Source organism: Aulonocara sp. 'chitande type north' Nkhata Bay, linkage group LG19 (assembly GCF_057382095.1).
Source record: "Aulonocara sp. 'chitande type north' Nkhata Bay isolate Kocher_YH1m ecotype deep benthic linkage group LG19, A_spYH_male_GT1.1, whole genome shotgun sequence".
NCBI lineage: Eukaryota > Metazoa > Chordata > Actinopteri > Cichliformes > Cichlidae > Aulonocara > Aulonocara sp. 'chitande type north' Nkhata Bay.
Genome location: NC_141362.1, coordinates 21,280,679 through 21,299,027, shown reverse-complemented (window position 1 = coordinate 21,299,027; position 18,349 = coordinate 21,280,679). Strand labels below are relative to the sequence as shown.

At 41.2% G+C, this 18,349-nt stretch overlaps 2 protein-coding genes across 2 annotated transcripts in view; one reads left to right on the top strand and one right to left on the bottom strand.

Moving 5' to 3' along the window:
* stag1a (STAG1 cohesin complex component a) overlaps nt 1-5,123 on the bottom strand; it is a 38,536-nt gene extending 33,413 nt beyond the window's left edge. The window contains exon 1 of the mRNA XM_086274694.1: nt 4,910-5,123. The gene's annotated coding sequence lies outside the window, so the exon portion shown is untranslated. The remainder of the gene's footprint in view (nt 1-4,909) is intronic.
* Nucleotides 5,124-12,039: 6,916 nt separating this feature from the next.
* On the top strand, nt 12,040-17,411 carry slc35g2a (solute carrier family 35 member G2a). Its single transcript, XM_086275683.1, has 2 exons — nt 12,040-12,335; nt 15,551-17,411. Exon 2 carries the CDS (start codon nt 15,573-15,575, stop codon nt 16,932-16,934), a length of 1,362 nt encoding a protein of 453 aa, XP_086131809.1. The 5' UTR covers nt 12,040-12,335; nt 15,551-15,572; the 3' UTR covers nt 16,935-17,411.
* Nucleotides 17,412-18,349: the final 938 nt, after the last annotated feature.

The following is an 18,349-nucleotide window of genomic DNA, read 5'->3' as shown; positions in this document are numbered from 1 at the left end:
TGTCCAGAGCCACGCTGAAATTAGACTTGGACATTACAGACATTTTATTGCTCACATAAACTTTACTAGGGTGGGAGACTTTGTATATTAACAGACAATCAAATACAATTATTTTATTCCCCTCTGGATTGTTTTCTAATCATAATCTCTTCCCTCAAAGTTCAGTTGCTGCTAACCAGCCAACCCGGTCGTTGCAGTCTTGAACTTCCCCACTGGCTGGGTGTGCAGGTCGCGTTGTGGCCGTCATTGAGGGTCATTCCGCTGCCTGACCGAAAACTCTTTCATCCCTTGGTTGGACAGATTCAATTGCCACAGTCTTGAACTGCAACTCGTGACATCACTCCTTTTCCTGTTCTCAATGTTAAGGGCTCAGCAGGCAGAGAGCCAGTTCATGTGTTGCCACCATGAACTCAGTGATGCTAAGCCAAGACACTAGTGTAGGGTTGGATCAGGTTAAACTAGAAACTTCCCTAAGAGACCTTGGTTGTTAAGTATTTCCAGACGAGCACTTTATAAACTATATTACATAATAAATCTTTGAAGGAAAATTGATGTGTCAAAGTTTGTGAATAAATGCATATACCCCCCACCTCTACAAATGTCCACAAACACACAGCAGTTCCTCTATAAAGCCATGCCAGTTTTTAAATCTCTCCCCTTTCGCACTCTGCATGACCCCGCCTACTCTCGCCGCCTGTGACAGTGGCAATTATATTCTGTTGTGGATATGAACAGCTGGAAACTTCAGAGCCAACTAGTCATTCCTGTTATACTCATTTAAAGTCTGTCTGATGGGTGCAAGCAGAGTTGGTGCACTGAAGTCTGTATGGACAAGTCCATGTGGCATGACAGAAAACTGACAGGCATGCATTTTTCCAACCAAATGGACCCCACCCTTTAACTTACTAACTTTAGTTAATTTTGCAATTTTTTAGAGTTAGTCATAGAGTTAAAAAGGGCCAACTAATATATCTAGTGTATACTGTTAGGTGCATGCTAAGCTAAAAGGGAGTCACCTGTGCTGCTCTGCAAGCCTAAGTGTTTTTAATACAGGTAATCCTATGTGTGTACTCTGCTCTGTCTGCATCTCATTTTGTTACTTTTACTTAGAAATTGAACATTTATCATCTTTTTACTTACTTACTTTTTAGAAAATACAGATATGCATTGTCTATTGCCAACCAGTCAAAAGGCCCACATTGCCTGCACCCTTGTGCCATAACGCTATAAATTCAGCTTGGCTTTGAAAGAACATCATTCTACTTGACAGTCAACAGGTCTGACAACAGCAATGAGGCTAATTACAATCCAGCAAACCGCAAAAGGAACGCCTGCAACGAACCAGCAGTGACAAAACTATTTCAAAAGCTTTCCAAAGGTTTATTCCATATTGACAGGAGCAAGCTGCAGGGCTTATAGTGCACAACCACAGTGACACAACTTACGCTTCAAAAAATAAGGTGTAACGTGTGCACAGTGGAATTCTACTACAGTAAATATGTCAACTATCACCATAGCAATAAAAGTAATAAAACAAAGACTTCTGCGATTGCTGATAGGATGAATTCATTCAGAACTTTGAACCAAATACACCTATAAAAGATCTTCCATTATCTTCAGTAAAACATCGTTGTGAATGTGAAACGATAAATCAGTGCTGTTCTCACTTCTCAGGTGTTACATGGCTAATCGCTGAGAGTTTGCACATATGACAATACTACTTGTTTTTCTTCTTCTTTTTTTTGACTCTTGCAAACCACTGAAAGCTGGTTTTCAATGATAGTGCCATTTTTTTCCAGCATCTTAAATCAAGGTCACCATTTAATAAGCTCTGACAAATGTCAAAGCCATTAAATAATCCCCTGAGCTGTAACATTATAGGAATATGGCTCTAACAAAAAGCACGCTGCACTTGAGTGGTGAAAGCCTCTGGCTAAGAAATGATCAAGCGCTCATAACATAAATCAAGGTCTGCTCTTTACAATTTGATTCAAGGTCTAAAACAAAACTCTGATATGCTTGAATTATTACAGTATCTTATCGTCAAGATCAGTGTAGACGTAAAATCGTTCTGCAACACATTTGCCATAATTTAAAAATTACAACAAGCAGCATTATGTGTTCATAATACTAATTACAACTAATATCCAAGTCCTTTTTATTTTGGCTTTCTAGCTAGGGCAAAGAGCCAAGCGATTTCGAGGAACAGAGGAAGGATTATTCACCATTTCCCTTAATCTTCTGTTATTTAAAGGTTTAAACAATGACATGCTCAAGAAATGTCACCCAGTGTCAGCTTTGAATTGCTGTATTCTGAAGCCATAGGGAAGGATATATATTTTAGCACTCACTGAATTCCGCAAATAGAAATGACAATTTTATGGACATTAAAATTTTACTTTTTATTAAACAGAGCACCTCTGTGTCTAGTATTACACCATTTAAACACATTCCATTAAGGTGGATACAAGTTAACCAGTAATTTGGGATCAAATAAGAACAGTTTTTCCTATTTACGTTCTAGGAACACTCTTGTACTACTACTACAGCTACAATGTGTTTTAGTGTGTTAGGATAGTACAGGAACAGGCAACAGCCTATATGGGTTCTTCTGCTGGAAAAGTAAACAAACTCTGTAGTGCAAATACCACTGAAACATGTTTTGTCTGTGAGGCCTTACAGGGAAGTGTGATTGTGTGTGGTTATGCGTGTGCATGTGTGTTTAATTTTGGCAAACAGGTTTGGGCCTCACTCTGAAGGAAAATCTCTAGGATTGTAATAGAAATATGTGTAACCATTTTTAAGTTCATTTTTTTAATGATAAAAGACATTTTTGTTTATTAAATAGCCATAAATCACAGGAAAATCCTTCAACTTATGTTAGGTAAGGTATCGCACATTCATTAAAAACAACAACAAGAAACCCAAAACTGTCCTGACCAATTCACCTTACACACAAAATCACACCCCAATGGACCTTTCTTAAACAGGAAAAACCCTGGTATGTGCATTTCACTAAAAGAAAATTGCTCCCAATGTACATTACCACAAAACTGCAACCTAATAATGTAATCAAGAGGTAATTTGTGAGGACATTCATTGGGAATGTACTCAGGATTTCACAAACAGAGCTGGGACAGATTTTCAGTCAGGCAGATATAGTCATAGCACAGAGTCAAATAAATGCAGCCGTCAGCTGCATTTCCCCACAAAATTTCAAGTAGTACATTTGTATAAATTGCCTAAATACATTTTTACAGAAGTGGTAGTTTCCCTATTCCACTTGTCTGGTGGCAGCATGAAAATGATAAAGAACACCCACCGCCACAAATAAAAATCTAGTTTAATATCAATCTAATAATATTTGTAAGACTGCTTGAAGGCTAACTCTCCAAACATAGATGATTAACAATGATTCAAATCAATGGAAGAAGCACTTACAGAAATATTTTTGCATTAATGCTATGATATACACAATCTCCCAGGTACTCACTTGTTGGTTAGTCCTAAAAAAAAGATTTATAAGATATTTTAGCGACTGATTATTATAACTATACAGCACGATATGCATGACAATTTTATGAAATACACATATATAGACAATATTATGGAGTTTTGCTATTAAAATGTCTACCCAGAATGTGCTTGGATTTTAGACAAATAAATAAAACTAGCCTAACATCTGCAGATGACAACAGACCATGATATACTTGTTACACTGGTTTATTGTGAAAAATGAGTCAAGAGCCTAACAGCTAAAACCCTTTCCAGGTCCCATCATGTTTTATTTGTTCGTAGTGTATATTTCTGCAGTGTGATAATGGAAGGCAAGCAGGCTGCAGATAGCAAACCAACACAGCCTGCATGAGAAATCACATGGTTGACTGTAAACAAAGCAGTTATGCAACAATCTGAGATTCATGCAAACTGCCAGCAGGCACTCTGACCCACTATAACCGATCGCCTAACTAGACTGCACTGGGTGAGCTGCACAGGGGTCAGTGTTGGAGGGAAGCTAGGACCGAAGCCTGTTTAAACCTGTAGGGGTAGCTGGTGGAGCCCATCCCCCCCCCCCCCCCCCCCCCCCTTATGTGACTCATGTTTCCCCGCTCAATGTTGCCTGCTTCCCGCACAGAAGGGGGCAGGAAAGGGGGGAAGAAGCGCCATAATAATTATGTAAAACATGCAGGAGTCCGTCCTGCATGTTTGCACTGAAAAGCATGCATGTGCTGTCACTGACTAATAAAGCAACATGTTTATTTTGCTGCTTGGAAAGTCACCACGACTCCCAGGAACTTGAAGGCATGCTGATGTTGACACAAGGGGGTGGGAAAGAAAAAGAAAAAAGTAGAAACTGGGATATCTCACGTTGTGTATCTTGTGCGTATGCAAAAGGAAAAACTGCCAATTGGTTGATAACAACGATGTCAACAACAACGTGGCAAGTAGCGTTTGAGCTGGTGACAAACCAAAGCAAAGAAAGCAGCGCACGGCAGGAGGGCAATACTGTACAATCATAATACGGCTCTGCAAATGAGAGAAGGTGATGCTCTGAATCCTGCCTTGCAAAGACCATGAAAACACGTCACACCGCATGGCTCTTTATTTGTTGACAAGCCAAACTCCTCCGCCGGGTGGAAATCGTTGGCAAAACAGGCCGGTGCTGCGGCACACACTTGCCCTTCCATCAAGTTGTCTTGCCGAAAATTTTTGGGGCTAGCTCGCAAGCTAACGGCTCCGCTAGGCTACAATGTAAGTGAGGAAGAGAGAGAAAGCACATTCACCTCTGTTAGCCGCTAGCGCCCATCCCCCAACCAACCAGTGTTCCCTGTCTGTGTCCACCATCTTTAATCTGTGTTCCGTCTCACTTCCCACCGCACAAAACACGACAAAAACACAAGACACTCACCTTTAACGACCATCGCCAAATCGATTATCACCTTCCGAACTAAAAAATCGATTTTCGTTTTAATATCGTGCGTATTTTAATATTGAAAGTTGGCCGAGCGAGCGGAACCGCGCCTTGAGAGAAGAGCAGCAATCCTAAACCGCCATCTGGTGGTATTTTCCTCTCTGTGATGCAGCGGGAGCGGCGCAGCCTCAGACCGAGACACAGCTGCCCCCTGGCGGACACACCGAGCTGCGGCGGACACGAGCCTCCGGGGGCGAGCGGGGAGAAGGGAGGGACCCCGCCAACACATCGCTGACGGGGACGCGCACAGGAGCAGCGAGACTCCCCGCTTCTTTCCCAGTTGAGTTACTACTTTGAAGGGCTTGTCTGGCGAGAATTGCATATAAGAAGCCATTTAAAATTCTACAAACTACAAGCACTTACTGGTTGTCATCTGGAATATTACAGCTATACATTACACCTTTCTGTGTTCAAATAGGCTACATCACAAAACCCTTATGTAGTTCCTTTCTTCCTTATAATTATTTTTAATAAATATGAGTTATTCAGTACACCTAAGTAAAAGTGAGTGACAGGCATTTTTTCTTCAGAGCCCAGAGTAGCCTTTTTTCTATCCTTTTTTTTGGCTGACAAGCAGTCTGATAAACTCTAGGGTGTATTCTCTATAGATAAGGGACTACGATACTTCTTAGTTTCTAAAGTTGACAAAGTGTGACAAGGCCACACATGCATAAATCTTCTACATTAATGACCTTTGGCTTGTAGATTTTTTTTATGCTTTTCAGACTCACATCCTAGATGGAGAGTGACAAAAATAAGAGTGTGCATGTGCACATGGCCGAACTCCTACAGCAGGTCCTTGGGCTGAAATTGGATGTGCATAAACCCAATTACAGTCTGGATGTACTCACATTACTCACTCCAGCTCAACATGGCGTGATATTGCCAGAAAGGGAGGGTGATAGAGACACACAGACAGAAAAAGAAATTACTTCAGTTAATTATATTATTCCCACATCAGTGTCTTTAAGTGGATATCAAACACCAGCAGTGCATACTGCATGTGTGTGAGAGTTAGAGAGTGAGTGCATAAATCAAAAAGAAAGGCTGCTTAACCTTTATTACATCTTTTAAGATAGGGCAGTGATGCGTCTGCAAATGCACAGATAGACGCAAGAGCACACGCACAAACAGACCAACTGGTTATTCATTTGACGGATGCACTGTTTGCCATAGCAACGCCACATCTTGCCCATAAAAGCTGTAGCAAGATCCTCCCCTCAGGGCTATTTGACACACACATACAAACACATACACACACTCATGATTGTGTGGCTCATTCACTGACATAATACATTCCCTAACCTTAACCAACCCAAAAGGCCTCAGTTTTTCTTTCAGACCTTAACAACACTTGGGATGCATTGGGAAGGGTGTCTTTTGTTTCAGAATTACTGCAGCACTTTATGGAGCTTCTTATCATCAGAGGCCTACAATCTAACCCTGGCCAGCAGGTAATGCAAGAAAGCTCTGCATATGTGGCTCACCAAACTCAACAAACAGACTAAAAAAAGAGCGTTCTGTAGATTCTGTGCAACAGCATGCTACATTTATATCTCGTATTCGCTCTATGTTTTAATGCATTTATATATTTTTTCATTCTAGGCTTCCAAATTTAAATCAGTTCCATTTTCATGTAACCACACATAAATTTAATACCATTTTTCTTTTGTGTATTTATTTAAAAAATAACCTAAATCAGTTATAGGCTGACCCAAATGAAAATGGTGATGGTAAGGCGCATGACTTTAATCTTTCACTTAACTGCTTTCAGGCAAAATAACTGCATCTACCTTGTTCTCTCTAAATCAAGCTCACTGTTTTTTCAGTCTTGCTTATTCACGTATTTGTTTTTTTAATGAATTATGTCTGTTTTCATCACAGGCTTTATGGTTTTTGATAGACCTGTCACTGATTGTTTTTACATTACTTTTTATGATAGGAATGAATACACAAATTAGGTATGGTTGGGAAAGATGAGACAGAATACCTTTGAACACTCGTGTGCATCAGGATAAACAAACACCAGCCTTTATAAAGCTATTGTTAGCCTTATGATAGACTGGCAACCTCTCCAGGGTATATGCCATCTTTTGTGCAATCCATGGATGGATAGAAGCTAATTCTAACAACTGAAGGAGTGTGAAAACTAAGGAAGAAGCTAAAAGATGTTTATTTTTCCAAAAACTCTCCACTCCAAAACTTTGCTCCTAAAGACAGATAAAGAACACAAGTACACCCACACAAACATCCCATCATAGTTATTGTTATTATTCTTAATTTGAGGAATTTCATGGGTGCAGTGTGTACAACGATAAAGGCCAATGCAATCATAAAGCTGCTCTGGGGTACAATGAGTACAAAGATAAAGGCCAATGCAAATAATCAAACTATTGCTTTTCAGATTTTTCAAAATAAAACTCATAAATGTGTAGATGTTGAAATATGTGCACATATTTTGAGAAAAAAAATGCAAGAAAGTATATCTAATAACCCCAAGCATGCATTAAACACCAATCAAAGGTCACAAGTACAATATTCACTATTGCTGTGTATGACTCTTTGCTTACAAAGGCTCAGACTCTCAGATCAGGGGCAGTCATTATCCAGATTTCCTTCAGTTGCTTCTGAGATGCGAAGCAGCATACTATGTCATATTTTTGCTAACTTCAGATTTTCAGTGGATGCCCACAAAGAAAACAAATTTATGTTCTCACTGTGTTGTTTATTTTGAGTTTGCATATAATCTACATATGATCAGTACAATTGTTTCAACTGATGTGTGTTTAATTTTAGGAGGTTTCAGGACCATCATTGCCTTTTGACCTGCTTATTTTTCTCAGCACTGGCTCAATGTGAATGAACACAGGAAGTGATGAATGACAGTCTTCCACATTCAAAATCTAATTATTTGATATTCAATGTCTTACTTATGTTTTTTTCCTGCATTATCTTAGGCCAGGCAGCAAGCACACACATATAAACACACTATAACACCACAAATGAGATACTGTCTGGCTGATTTGCCCTGAGTATTAAGCCTTTTCTTTTTTTTTCAGAAAAAACTCACATTATATCTGTATGAGAAGGGTGTTGCACCGTATTGCATTTCTTTTCGTTGGCTTTTCAAGTTTTTTTTCCTCCTCTGGGCCGCCCAAATCCTCAACATTAGAAATCTCAACATATTGTGCAGACGTTTGCCAGGGTTATTCCAGTTCAAATCTTTGCCATATTTAAGCTGTGTCATTGAGAAAAACCTTTGTATGCATGGCGCAGTGTTGTGTTACATAACCAACGGACGTCTGGTAACTAGTATCTATACGCGCACACGACATGGATGCACACTCATAACACACCCGACAACAGCATCCGTCATAATCTATAAACTTTTTCTGGGGCTGTAACCATGGAAACAGAGGCTGTGTGGTGCAGCATCGGTTGAGAAAACCCTTTTAGACTGTCAAGGTAATCTCAGGTTATGACACCAGTATCCAATAGCAGTGACAAGCATCTCTATCTGTTTGGAAATCCGAGCGCTTCAAGGGTGAATGTTTTTTAGACCGAGACGTAATCATTTGACGTATTGAGTTATGCAAAGACATTTTTTTACTCTTAGCTCTGTCTCATCTCATCTCTAGGGCGGCTGACTAACAGAAAAGCTTTATATGGCTGTTCTTTGCCTGTACGCCTGTCCTATTTTTAATTTCCTCTGACCTTGCTTGTAGCGTTCTCACTCCTGAAGCTATTTTATTTAACTCACTGCCTCTCTGACATCCATTTCCAGACTCTCCAAACGCCTCTCATCCTTTGCCCCTTATCTCATCATGTTCATGTCATCCCCACCCTCCCTTACTCTTTTCTTTCTATCGCCACTGTGGTAATGCAAAATGTATGACAGGCTGAGTGCTATATTTGCTGAGTAGAAAAAGCAAACATTTGAGTCTATCACAACAGCGCTTGTGAATCAGGCCGTCATCGTCCGTCACATCCACCTCCGTCGCTGGAACACACACACAGATGGTAGTGGACACAGCCAAGGTTTTTTGCTGCAGCCTGTGTGTCATACACCAACAGCCCAGGCTCCCAGTTTCTTGCATCTTATCCCCATCTGAATCTCAGTTGAAGATTTTTTCCCATTTTTCTTTTTAATTACCCCATTTGTCCTCTCTACACCAGGGGTCTGCTGATGAATGTGTCCTGTCTGGTGATGTGCTTCACTTATTAGGCCGGGGTTTAATACGAAGCTGTCAAACATCGAAGAAACCTAGCTTTGAATAATGACATGCCGATTAACAGCCAAGGCTAAAAAAAAAGAGCCCTAGTCTACAGAGAAAGAGGAAGAAGGATTAATGCTGAAGTATTTTTTGTTTGTTTACTGTGGATGCGAGTTGTGGATTAAACTGTTACAAAGTGGAACTGTAATGTCTGTGGAATAACCAAGGAGAATAACTGACTGAGAATCAAACTGTGAAATTGGCAGACATGTGGCATAATGTGCAAATGTGTGTGTGAGAGTGCGTATGAGCCTAATAAAGAAGCAGAGGGAGAGAATATGTGTTCAAAAGGGAGACTGAGAAAAAAGACACTCTCACAGGAAAATACATAGAAGGAAGCAGCAGACAGACTGCTTCCAGAATGCAAAACCCAAGTTTAGTGCACTCAAAGTGAGCTTTCCGTCCTCTGCTGCCACTCCTTCCCTGTACTCTATAATTAATTTTTTCTTGTCCAGAGATGGAGCAAGAGAGACAGACAGTGCAGAGCTCCTTGAATCTGCCTCTCACATGTGTATCAATTCTAATATATATATATATATATATATATATATATATATATATATATATATATATATATATATATATATATATATATATATATATATATAAAAACAACACCCAGCACGCCCCTATATATATATATATATATATATATATATCCTTTCCTGTACTTTCCATCCTTCTATCATCCCCAAATTTTTCTCTCTGCTTCACTGCTCCCACCAAACCCAGCTACCCCTCACCCATTATGCTCTCCCTGCTGTCAGCTCAGCTCTTCTTCTCTTAGCATATTCTCATCTCATCACACCAACTCCTCCCTGGAGGGCAGGTCTTTGGATATCATGAACCTTTTCCCAAAACCTGCAGTCCTTTGGATTCAAACAGTGCCCCAAATAGCTGCGTCCGATCCACTCTTATTCACTGTAACCATGGAAACACTAGATAGTCCTCCTCATCCTCAGTGAAACAGCCTAAACCAGATGCATAGAGGAGTGAGGAGAAAGAGAGGGTCAAAGAAAGAAAGAAAGTAGAAAAGAGGTCACTATAAAAACAGTTACAGAGACATTTCAAAATTTAAAAAACAGTAAAAGAAAATTAACTTTTAGAACCACGGCTCAATTTGGCTTTGTTATTTTCATTTTAATGAGCTATCTGGGCATAATTTTTGTTTTTTTTTTAATGAATAAACATTACAAATTTGCAGTCTGAATGATTAGATTTTCATGGAGCTGTTTATGACTTTTAATGTGAGCAGGGCCAGTGAGACCAAGCTAAAATTTTGTGTGCGGTCCAGCTTGTTCCAGCTAGACATGATGTTTAAAAATGAATTATTACATGGCAAAATATTGCGCTGGTAATTGGCTTTTCACATGGGCGGGTGCATTAAATTAAAAACAAAAACATTCTTTGAGGAGAAAGAAATCAAAGCTCTTACAGCCAGTTTCCAAGACATTGGCTAAACCTAGTGCTAAACTAAAAGACAAATATAATGACTAGGTCCAGTGAAATTTCTTTTTACATTAAATCCACGTCTGAGAAACTGAACCTTAACTTTCAGTGCAATCAAATACATGACACACTCAGTGAATCGCAACAAAAACTGTCCTTGAGTCTGCAGTTATGCATAAATAAAACTAAAAGTAATCACATGAATATAAATAACTGTGGATCAAATGATTTGTGTAATATGGTTACTGTTGCTGGTGGCAACAAACTACATTGAATCTGCTATCATTAACTCTGAAGCGTTTAGCTTCACGGCATTGTTTTTGCTTTCTTGTTACTCGTCAAGTGGTTGAAAAGCATCCAAATAGAAGGTAACGTCTATCGCAGCTTTGCAATAAAGGACTAATTACAGCAACAGTGAATAGTAGAGAATAATCTGCATCACAGTTTAACAGATTTTTGCAGCTATCCAATAGCACCATACAGACTAGTGTTTAAGTCTTCGCACACATCCTCATCACAAAGTAAAGGAACAAAATGAGGCAAGTAGAAAAGAGACCAATTTTGGGCTGCGTCATGTCCATAATCTAAAAATTTGAGTCAATTAGTGAACATGGAGATAGGGTACACAGTGTATTTGACCTTAATATTGACCCTAGAGTCCCAGTGGATCCTCCTTGCGTGTAACGAAACAGCAGCTGGAGGCTTTTTTCTTAAACAATACGAAGATCCAATACAACATCAGCTACATTTGCTAAAGGTTAATATAGCTCAAAAGAAAACAGAGCACACAAGTGTTTCTGCAGCAAAATGTCAAAGCAATTACTGTCAGGTTGCAGAAAGATGAAAATGTGCGAGGTTGTGCAACGTTTGAATTAAAAAGGCGGGGAGGAAAACTGTGCTGACCTTCTTTAATCTTTTTTTCTTCATTACCATCATCATTACTTTAAATTTTAAAATGCGTGACAAGACCTTAAAAATGTGGTCAGACACCCATCTATAAATGTTGACATACTATTCCAAAATCCATTAATATGCTAAAAGTCTAGGCTTGTCTGTGAAGGCTTTAATGGAGCTCCGGGGAATAACTCTCATCCAGCCAGAAAAGATGGGTGAAGCTGATGATAATTTCTCTCTATTATTGAAGGGTCTTCACCTTACAATGTAAATAGCCTTGAATAATCGATTAATCGATCATTAGCATAATCGTAACTTTATAATAATTGTGCTCGATGAAATTATTTTCCTGCCAGTCTCTATCTCTCACGGGTAACAGACTGATCAGATGTGCGGTGAATGTCACGCATGCTCAGACGTTATGATTAGACCTTTCTCTCTCTCCCTCGCTCTCTCTTTGAACAAGCCGAGGAGGAGCATCTGTATCAGTGTAGAGAGTGATGGAGGGCAGCAGGTTGTTATAAAACACGCGTTTTCCGCTTGCAGAGTGAGGTGAAGGGACCGCAGGTGCCATTGCGGAAAATTCCGTTTGCTCCAAGGGAAAGAAGAGGAGAGGTGAGGGAGGAAGAAACAGATGAACAAATGGCCAAGACGAGGTGATGGAGTGTTGGAGGTGCTCAGTAAATGACTGAGATTGCCCGAGAGTGAAGTTCAACCTGGTGGTCAGCTGGCTTGAGGGAAAGCAGGTGAGTCGAGGTGTTTCTAAAGCTTTAAAATACGCATAACCCACCTGGTGGTTACTAATTATAGCCCATTATTACCGGGAATAGAGTAAACCGCTAATTGGGAAGTCGACATCGATTCGGTTGTGTTGTGCCAATCCTCGAGCGCACGCAGAGTGTGTAAGCGAGCGCGCGCTTCTCCCCATTCAAGAATTGGCCGTGGGTCACTGGTCGGGCTGTCATTGTAAGGTAGACTGAGATTTTTGATGCATGTAGGCCAAAATATCTCCTTGCGTCAGGTCCAAGAATCGAGCAGTCGTCCCTGGAGCTGCTGACAGCAGCTTATGATGTCGGAACAAGCAGGGACATAGTGTTTCATAGTGTGAAAGGAATTGGTTAAGTGGCTTTAAATGCGGTAGCACAAACCCTCTGCTTTTCGCTATGACTCTGTGTACGTGTGTGTGTGAGTGTGTGCGCGCCCGTGTTTTTTTTTTTTTTTTTCAACCTTCTGGCGTCACAGGGGCGCATCATCGATGAGCCTAACCTTGAGAAAAGCATAGGTTACAGAGAGTCCAGCATTCATGAACCCTTAAGAAAATAACACAAAGCCATTTATTCCCTCCTCTATAATATTAAGCAGCCTATCAGTCATACTTTAACTGTATTACCTTTGACAGCTGCATATGCTTTCCAGTCTGTTTAGTTACAGTATAAGAGTGCCATCCATTAAGTGATTGTTCTATAAATAGTCAGTTTCAAAGATACTATTGATTTTAAGCCCTTAGAAGATGATGATGTCAAATGAAATACACAAGATGCACAGAGAGGACTGTGCACGATTTATCTTTTCCGTCAGACTGAATCAGAAGGGCTCTCTCTCTCTCTCTGGAAATGCAAGCTTAATTGCTTCCTTTCTCAGATTTTGCAGGTCTTTCAGCGAACCACTTTAATGGTTGTGTAAGGTGTAAAACAAGGTTTTGGGAGTAGCAGCAGCAGGAGCAGCAGCAGCATTGCAGTGGCTGGCTGCATCATCCAGCAGAGTATATTTAACTGACTGAAAAGAGAAAAGGCAGACAGGAATATATCCGGATCTCTTTTTGCTCTTTGTGTTTTCACAGAGGAGCTGATCAGGTTACCGATAACCTTCAGTTAGCATACATGATAAGAGAGCTTCTAAAATATCAGCAGAACAACTTTACATATGTGGCTTTTTGCCTGATTCAGCAAACTGTGAAGTACATAGGGAAATCATGAAATCATTCATTTCAGTCTATATTCTCGCCATATTCCTGGGACTTGTCTAAAGTATAGTTTACTTATGTTATACAAGCTCCAAAGATCATCTTTAAAAAAAAGGTATATGCAAAGCACTTTATATTCAATTATTTATGGGCAATTGCTATTAACCAGAGAGATGCAAACAGCTAAAAAAAACAGCCCTTACTTAACCCCCCAGCTGTTTTTAAAACACACCAATTCATGTTAGGTTCTGTGGAATAATCTGTATACATGAAGAGAGAGTGCACGAAGGGCACATAACCACAAATTAACAAATTCCCCCTGCTACTACCAAATTGAAATGACTGCATCACTGATGATGAGAGAAACAACAGCGAGCTGCCAAAACGACTGGCTTTGAGTCCGTCTGCTAGTAGGAAATTATAATAATAGTGAAATGCTGTTTTTTATAGTCTGAGCTCAGGACGTTTGTCATGCAGAAATGTAGTTTGTGTTGGTCTGAAGAGATGTTCTTTTGTCATGTGGTTTACCCGATGGTAGTTTTCCTCTTGACATCTCCTGGTGAATTATGTCATCTGCTGCAGGACTGTTTGGTGCCAGAGTCAGAGGGTTAAAATCGGCTTGATTTGGGAGAAATTACCAGAATAACCAAAAACCAAACACAATTATCTTAAGTTAATTTATCAATAAATGGCCTTTTTTGTTTCATTCCGACACATCATTATTGTAATATAGTGATATAAAATGACATTTAACATAATGAAGAAAAAATAATCATATATATATATGTCCATATATAGTTCATTTCTTTAAAAGAAACTGCTTATTTTTTGCCATAAAAAATAACAAAACAAACAACTGTTTAAATCAGAGTTTTGATAATATTTCACATCCAAGCAATCAGATGCTGTAGAAACCTGTGAATCGTGCGCCAACTTCAATTTTATGTGCAATTTGCAGGGAAAATGTCATTTGTGAAATGTGATTCTCCTACAGTCTGTGTCAACAGTGCTCACAAGTCATTTTTGTTAGATGAGCTGGTTGAGGCTGAATGAGCGGGTACAGTAATACTTAGTAATACTTGTCTGATGCTTTATTCATAAAATACACCAAAATAAAGAGTCATTTTATTACTGTAAACTTACTTGGGGACAATTGCATCATATCTCTTGGGAAATAACTGAGCCATATGCTCTCTATGCTTTTGCACTTGCATAGCAATATTGTTCCACAGTAATCACAACACTTAAGAGGCTGTGGAGCTTACCATAACGCTCAGGCAGGCCTGGGTTCAAATCCACCCCGAGGGCATTTACTGCATGTCTGCCCCCTGTTTTCTTTTCTCAGTCCTGTCTTCTCTCCACTGTCCTAACACAATAAATGCCAAAAAGCCCTAAAAAAATATGTGTAGCCTGGAGAGAGAGTTAAAGAGAGAGGGAGAAATAAAAAGGTGGCGAAGCGGGTGGTTAAATGATGTTATGAACAAGGAAATAAACAAACATTATTTAAATGCCAGCGTAATATTTTTCACAAATTGACAAACGAGAGTGAGTGAGGGAGGACAATGGGAAGCGACAGAATGAGGCAAAAGTCATTAGAGAGAGAAAGACTGAAGACAAATGAGGCAGGAAGCACTTGCTTATGTAACTGTCATTGCCATAACACTCTCTGAGCCCCCACGAAGGTCGAGCTATCCATGAGGATGTAGAAGTGCTGCAAGGACATAATTGTTCTATATAATTCAAAGTATCACCACACAGAAAACAATAAAGTCATGATTGGTCACATGGGTAGAGCTTACGTACATTCCCTGCCAAACACGCAGGCACACGGGAAGATGTGAGTCACTGCTATTATTATCTCGGATATTAAAGATATATGAGATATCAAGCAGAATCTCACAGCGGGGTGTTGTGAGAGGGGAAAGAGGAGAGAGGATTTGTGCACGTGTGAATTATATATTATGTGCTGAGCTAAAAGTGTTTTGTTTTTCCTTACAGGTGTCTTCTCTAAAGTTTCAAAATGGAGTCCACTCACCTCTTGGGTGGCTCTAAGAAGAGAGTAAAGATCCACCCTCACACTGTTACAGCCAAATATGCCACCCACACACCCTATGCCCCCCAGCCAGGAGTACACACACACTTTCCCCAACCTGGGGATGATGGCTATGACGATGCTCCGTCTTTTGAGGACTTTGGCTCATTCGTGGAGGAGACGTCAGATAAGAAACAACTGACAGAGAGCAGGAAGTGGCCCCTGACTCTTTTTGGCTCAAGACACAACGACAAAGATACAGCCCACAAACTTCAAACCGTGGGGGGAGGAGAAGGGAGTGAGGGTAGTGCCAAAGCAGCAAAGGGGTCTGGGAAAGGGGTTGGGGAACAGCTAGCCAGTTTCGGTGAGGCTTCTGTGTCTGCATCTCGACTCACCTGGGTGGGCCTGCTCGGTGCGGCGCTGGCACATGGCAGCTTGATTGTTCTGACTCGAGTGGCCTCCGAACGCTTCAGCCTCGGCCCCCTGTTTCTACTCTTGGTTCGGTCCATCGTACAGCTCCTGTCTCTGGCTGTACCACTGCACAGGGGGGAGAACCCTTTTGGGCCAGAGGGCTATCGACTACGTCTACTCTGTTACGGCATCGCCTACTCCCTCTCCCTTTGTTGCGCCTACTCTTCCTTAACATTCGTCTCTCCTGGAAATGCTACAACAACCTGGCGTCTGGCGACCACAGCACTATCAGCGACCCTTGCCTTCCTGCTCTTAGAAGAGAGGCTGGGATTGGCTGATGGGATCACCATAGCTGCAGGGCTGTGTGGCTTGGGGCTTGTGTTACTTCCTGCAGTAGATGAGACCAATTCAGATTCGCCAACTGATCCGGCTGTGTTCTGGAGGGGTGCATTTGGATGGTCTCTTTCAGCGCTTGCAGGGCTGTGGATGGCACTAGCGTTGGTTGGGTATCGTTCCCTGAAGGAGAGGGTGGGAGTTGGGACTGCTTTGTTCACAGTAAGCTGGACAGGCTGCTTACTTGCCCCAGCCTCTCTGGCCCTGCTACAAGAGGGCTGGTCCTGGCCAATGAGTGTTGAAGCCTGGTTATTGGTCTTGGGCCTCGCAGCCTGCTCGGTCGTAGCCTTCCTGGGAATGACGCACGCTCTCACCCGACTCCACCCGGCTCTGGTTTCCGCCTCTCAGAGCTTGGAGATACCCATCGCCATGCTCCTGCATCTGGCTGTACTGCCACTGGCTCCCACTGCACCAGAGGTCGTGGGGAGCGTGATGGTCATCCTGAGTGTCGGTTGGCTGGTAGCAATGAAGCTGCTCCCCTCTCGAGTTGGTGGGCGTCGGCAGAGGGAGGAGTATGAGGAGATTCTGGACTCTCCCATCAAATAGACACCTCCTCTCACCTTGCAGCACTGTCACTCTTATCGTTCACTTGCTCCTTCATGAGATTGTTTCCAGTGTACACGAGAGACTTCTAAGTGTTTATTGAAGCTTTTTTTGGTATCATCCTCTTTGCTTTTGGAAAAGTGCCAACATGGTGTTGTCTGTTACAGTGACCAAGTGATGTGATATTAAAATCTCTGATGAACACAGCACATTTCTGTAGCCACTTGTAATCACTATCACCCTCTTTTCCCCCCACCCCACGTGTGTGTGTGTGTACTGAGTACATTTAACAATCAATGTGATGTCAGTCACTTTTTGCTGCCAACTGAGATTCGGCCAAGGACTGCTGCCATCTATTTGCCTCTTGGCTGCCAGCAAGACTTAGAGAAAAGAACAGAAAAAACCCTGGAAGATTGGAGGCTCGGGAGAGGGGCAAGACACACAATCAGAGGAAAACAAATGGGGACAGAGGGAGAGAAGATGATGGGATTGGCATACAGATAAGGAGCGGGTGGGTGGGCGGTGGAGGGGTGATGGCCGATGACAAAGCAGAGATGAAAGGGAAGCAGCAGAATGAGAGGATGTCAGGGTAGCAAGCAGGGCTGATGGTGGTTGGTTATTGTGGCGTGTCTGGCCAGCTGGCTGATAAAAACACTGTTTCGTGTGTTGGGGAACGGTTATTATGTCTAATAACGATCTGCATGACACATAAGCACCATCACTACATTTCTGTGTCGTTCCTCGTCTATTTTCCTCATCATTAACCTCCTGCTTTCCTCTTTGTTGCTCTTTTTCTCTCGATATAACTTCCATTCACCAAACTCCCCCATCACACATCGCACAGATGGAGACTTTTAATTAAAACAGGTGCCTCCACACTGAACAGACCAGCGTGTCTCTGTGCGTATGCCAGGTACCGCTGTGAAACAGGTGTAAAAGAATTGATAGGAGATATAACTTCTACACTCCTCTCCATCTTGTTAGTTGTATCCAAGGAAACGCCCCCCAAAAACAGTCTAATCCTGCATTTAGTTCTCGAGGCAGCTGTAGATTTAAAAAGAAGCTTTCATGCCCACAAACACTTGGGAACGGGAGTAGGCATCTGAAGACATTCATGAGTGTTTCACTAGTGAAATGTTTCTGTGATGTCAGTGTGTTGGCCTCATTAAAATACTCTGTTGCTGCACTTTGCTCAGTGCTTTAGTGTGAGTAAGCACTGTGTAAAGGACAAACTTAACGTATGTTTACATTCTTCTTCTGCCTTTTAATTCTACACTAGTAAATACCATAGAAAAACAAAGTGCTTCATGTTCTGCTAAATTTATTTGCTAGCTTTAATTTTTACTTGACTGACTGTGATTTTATATACAAATATCATATTAAGAGGACTGTGAAACAAGTTAGTTTTGCCCTACTAC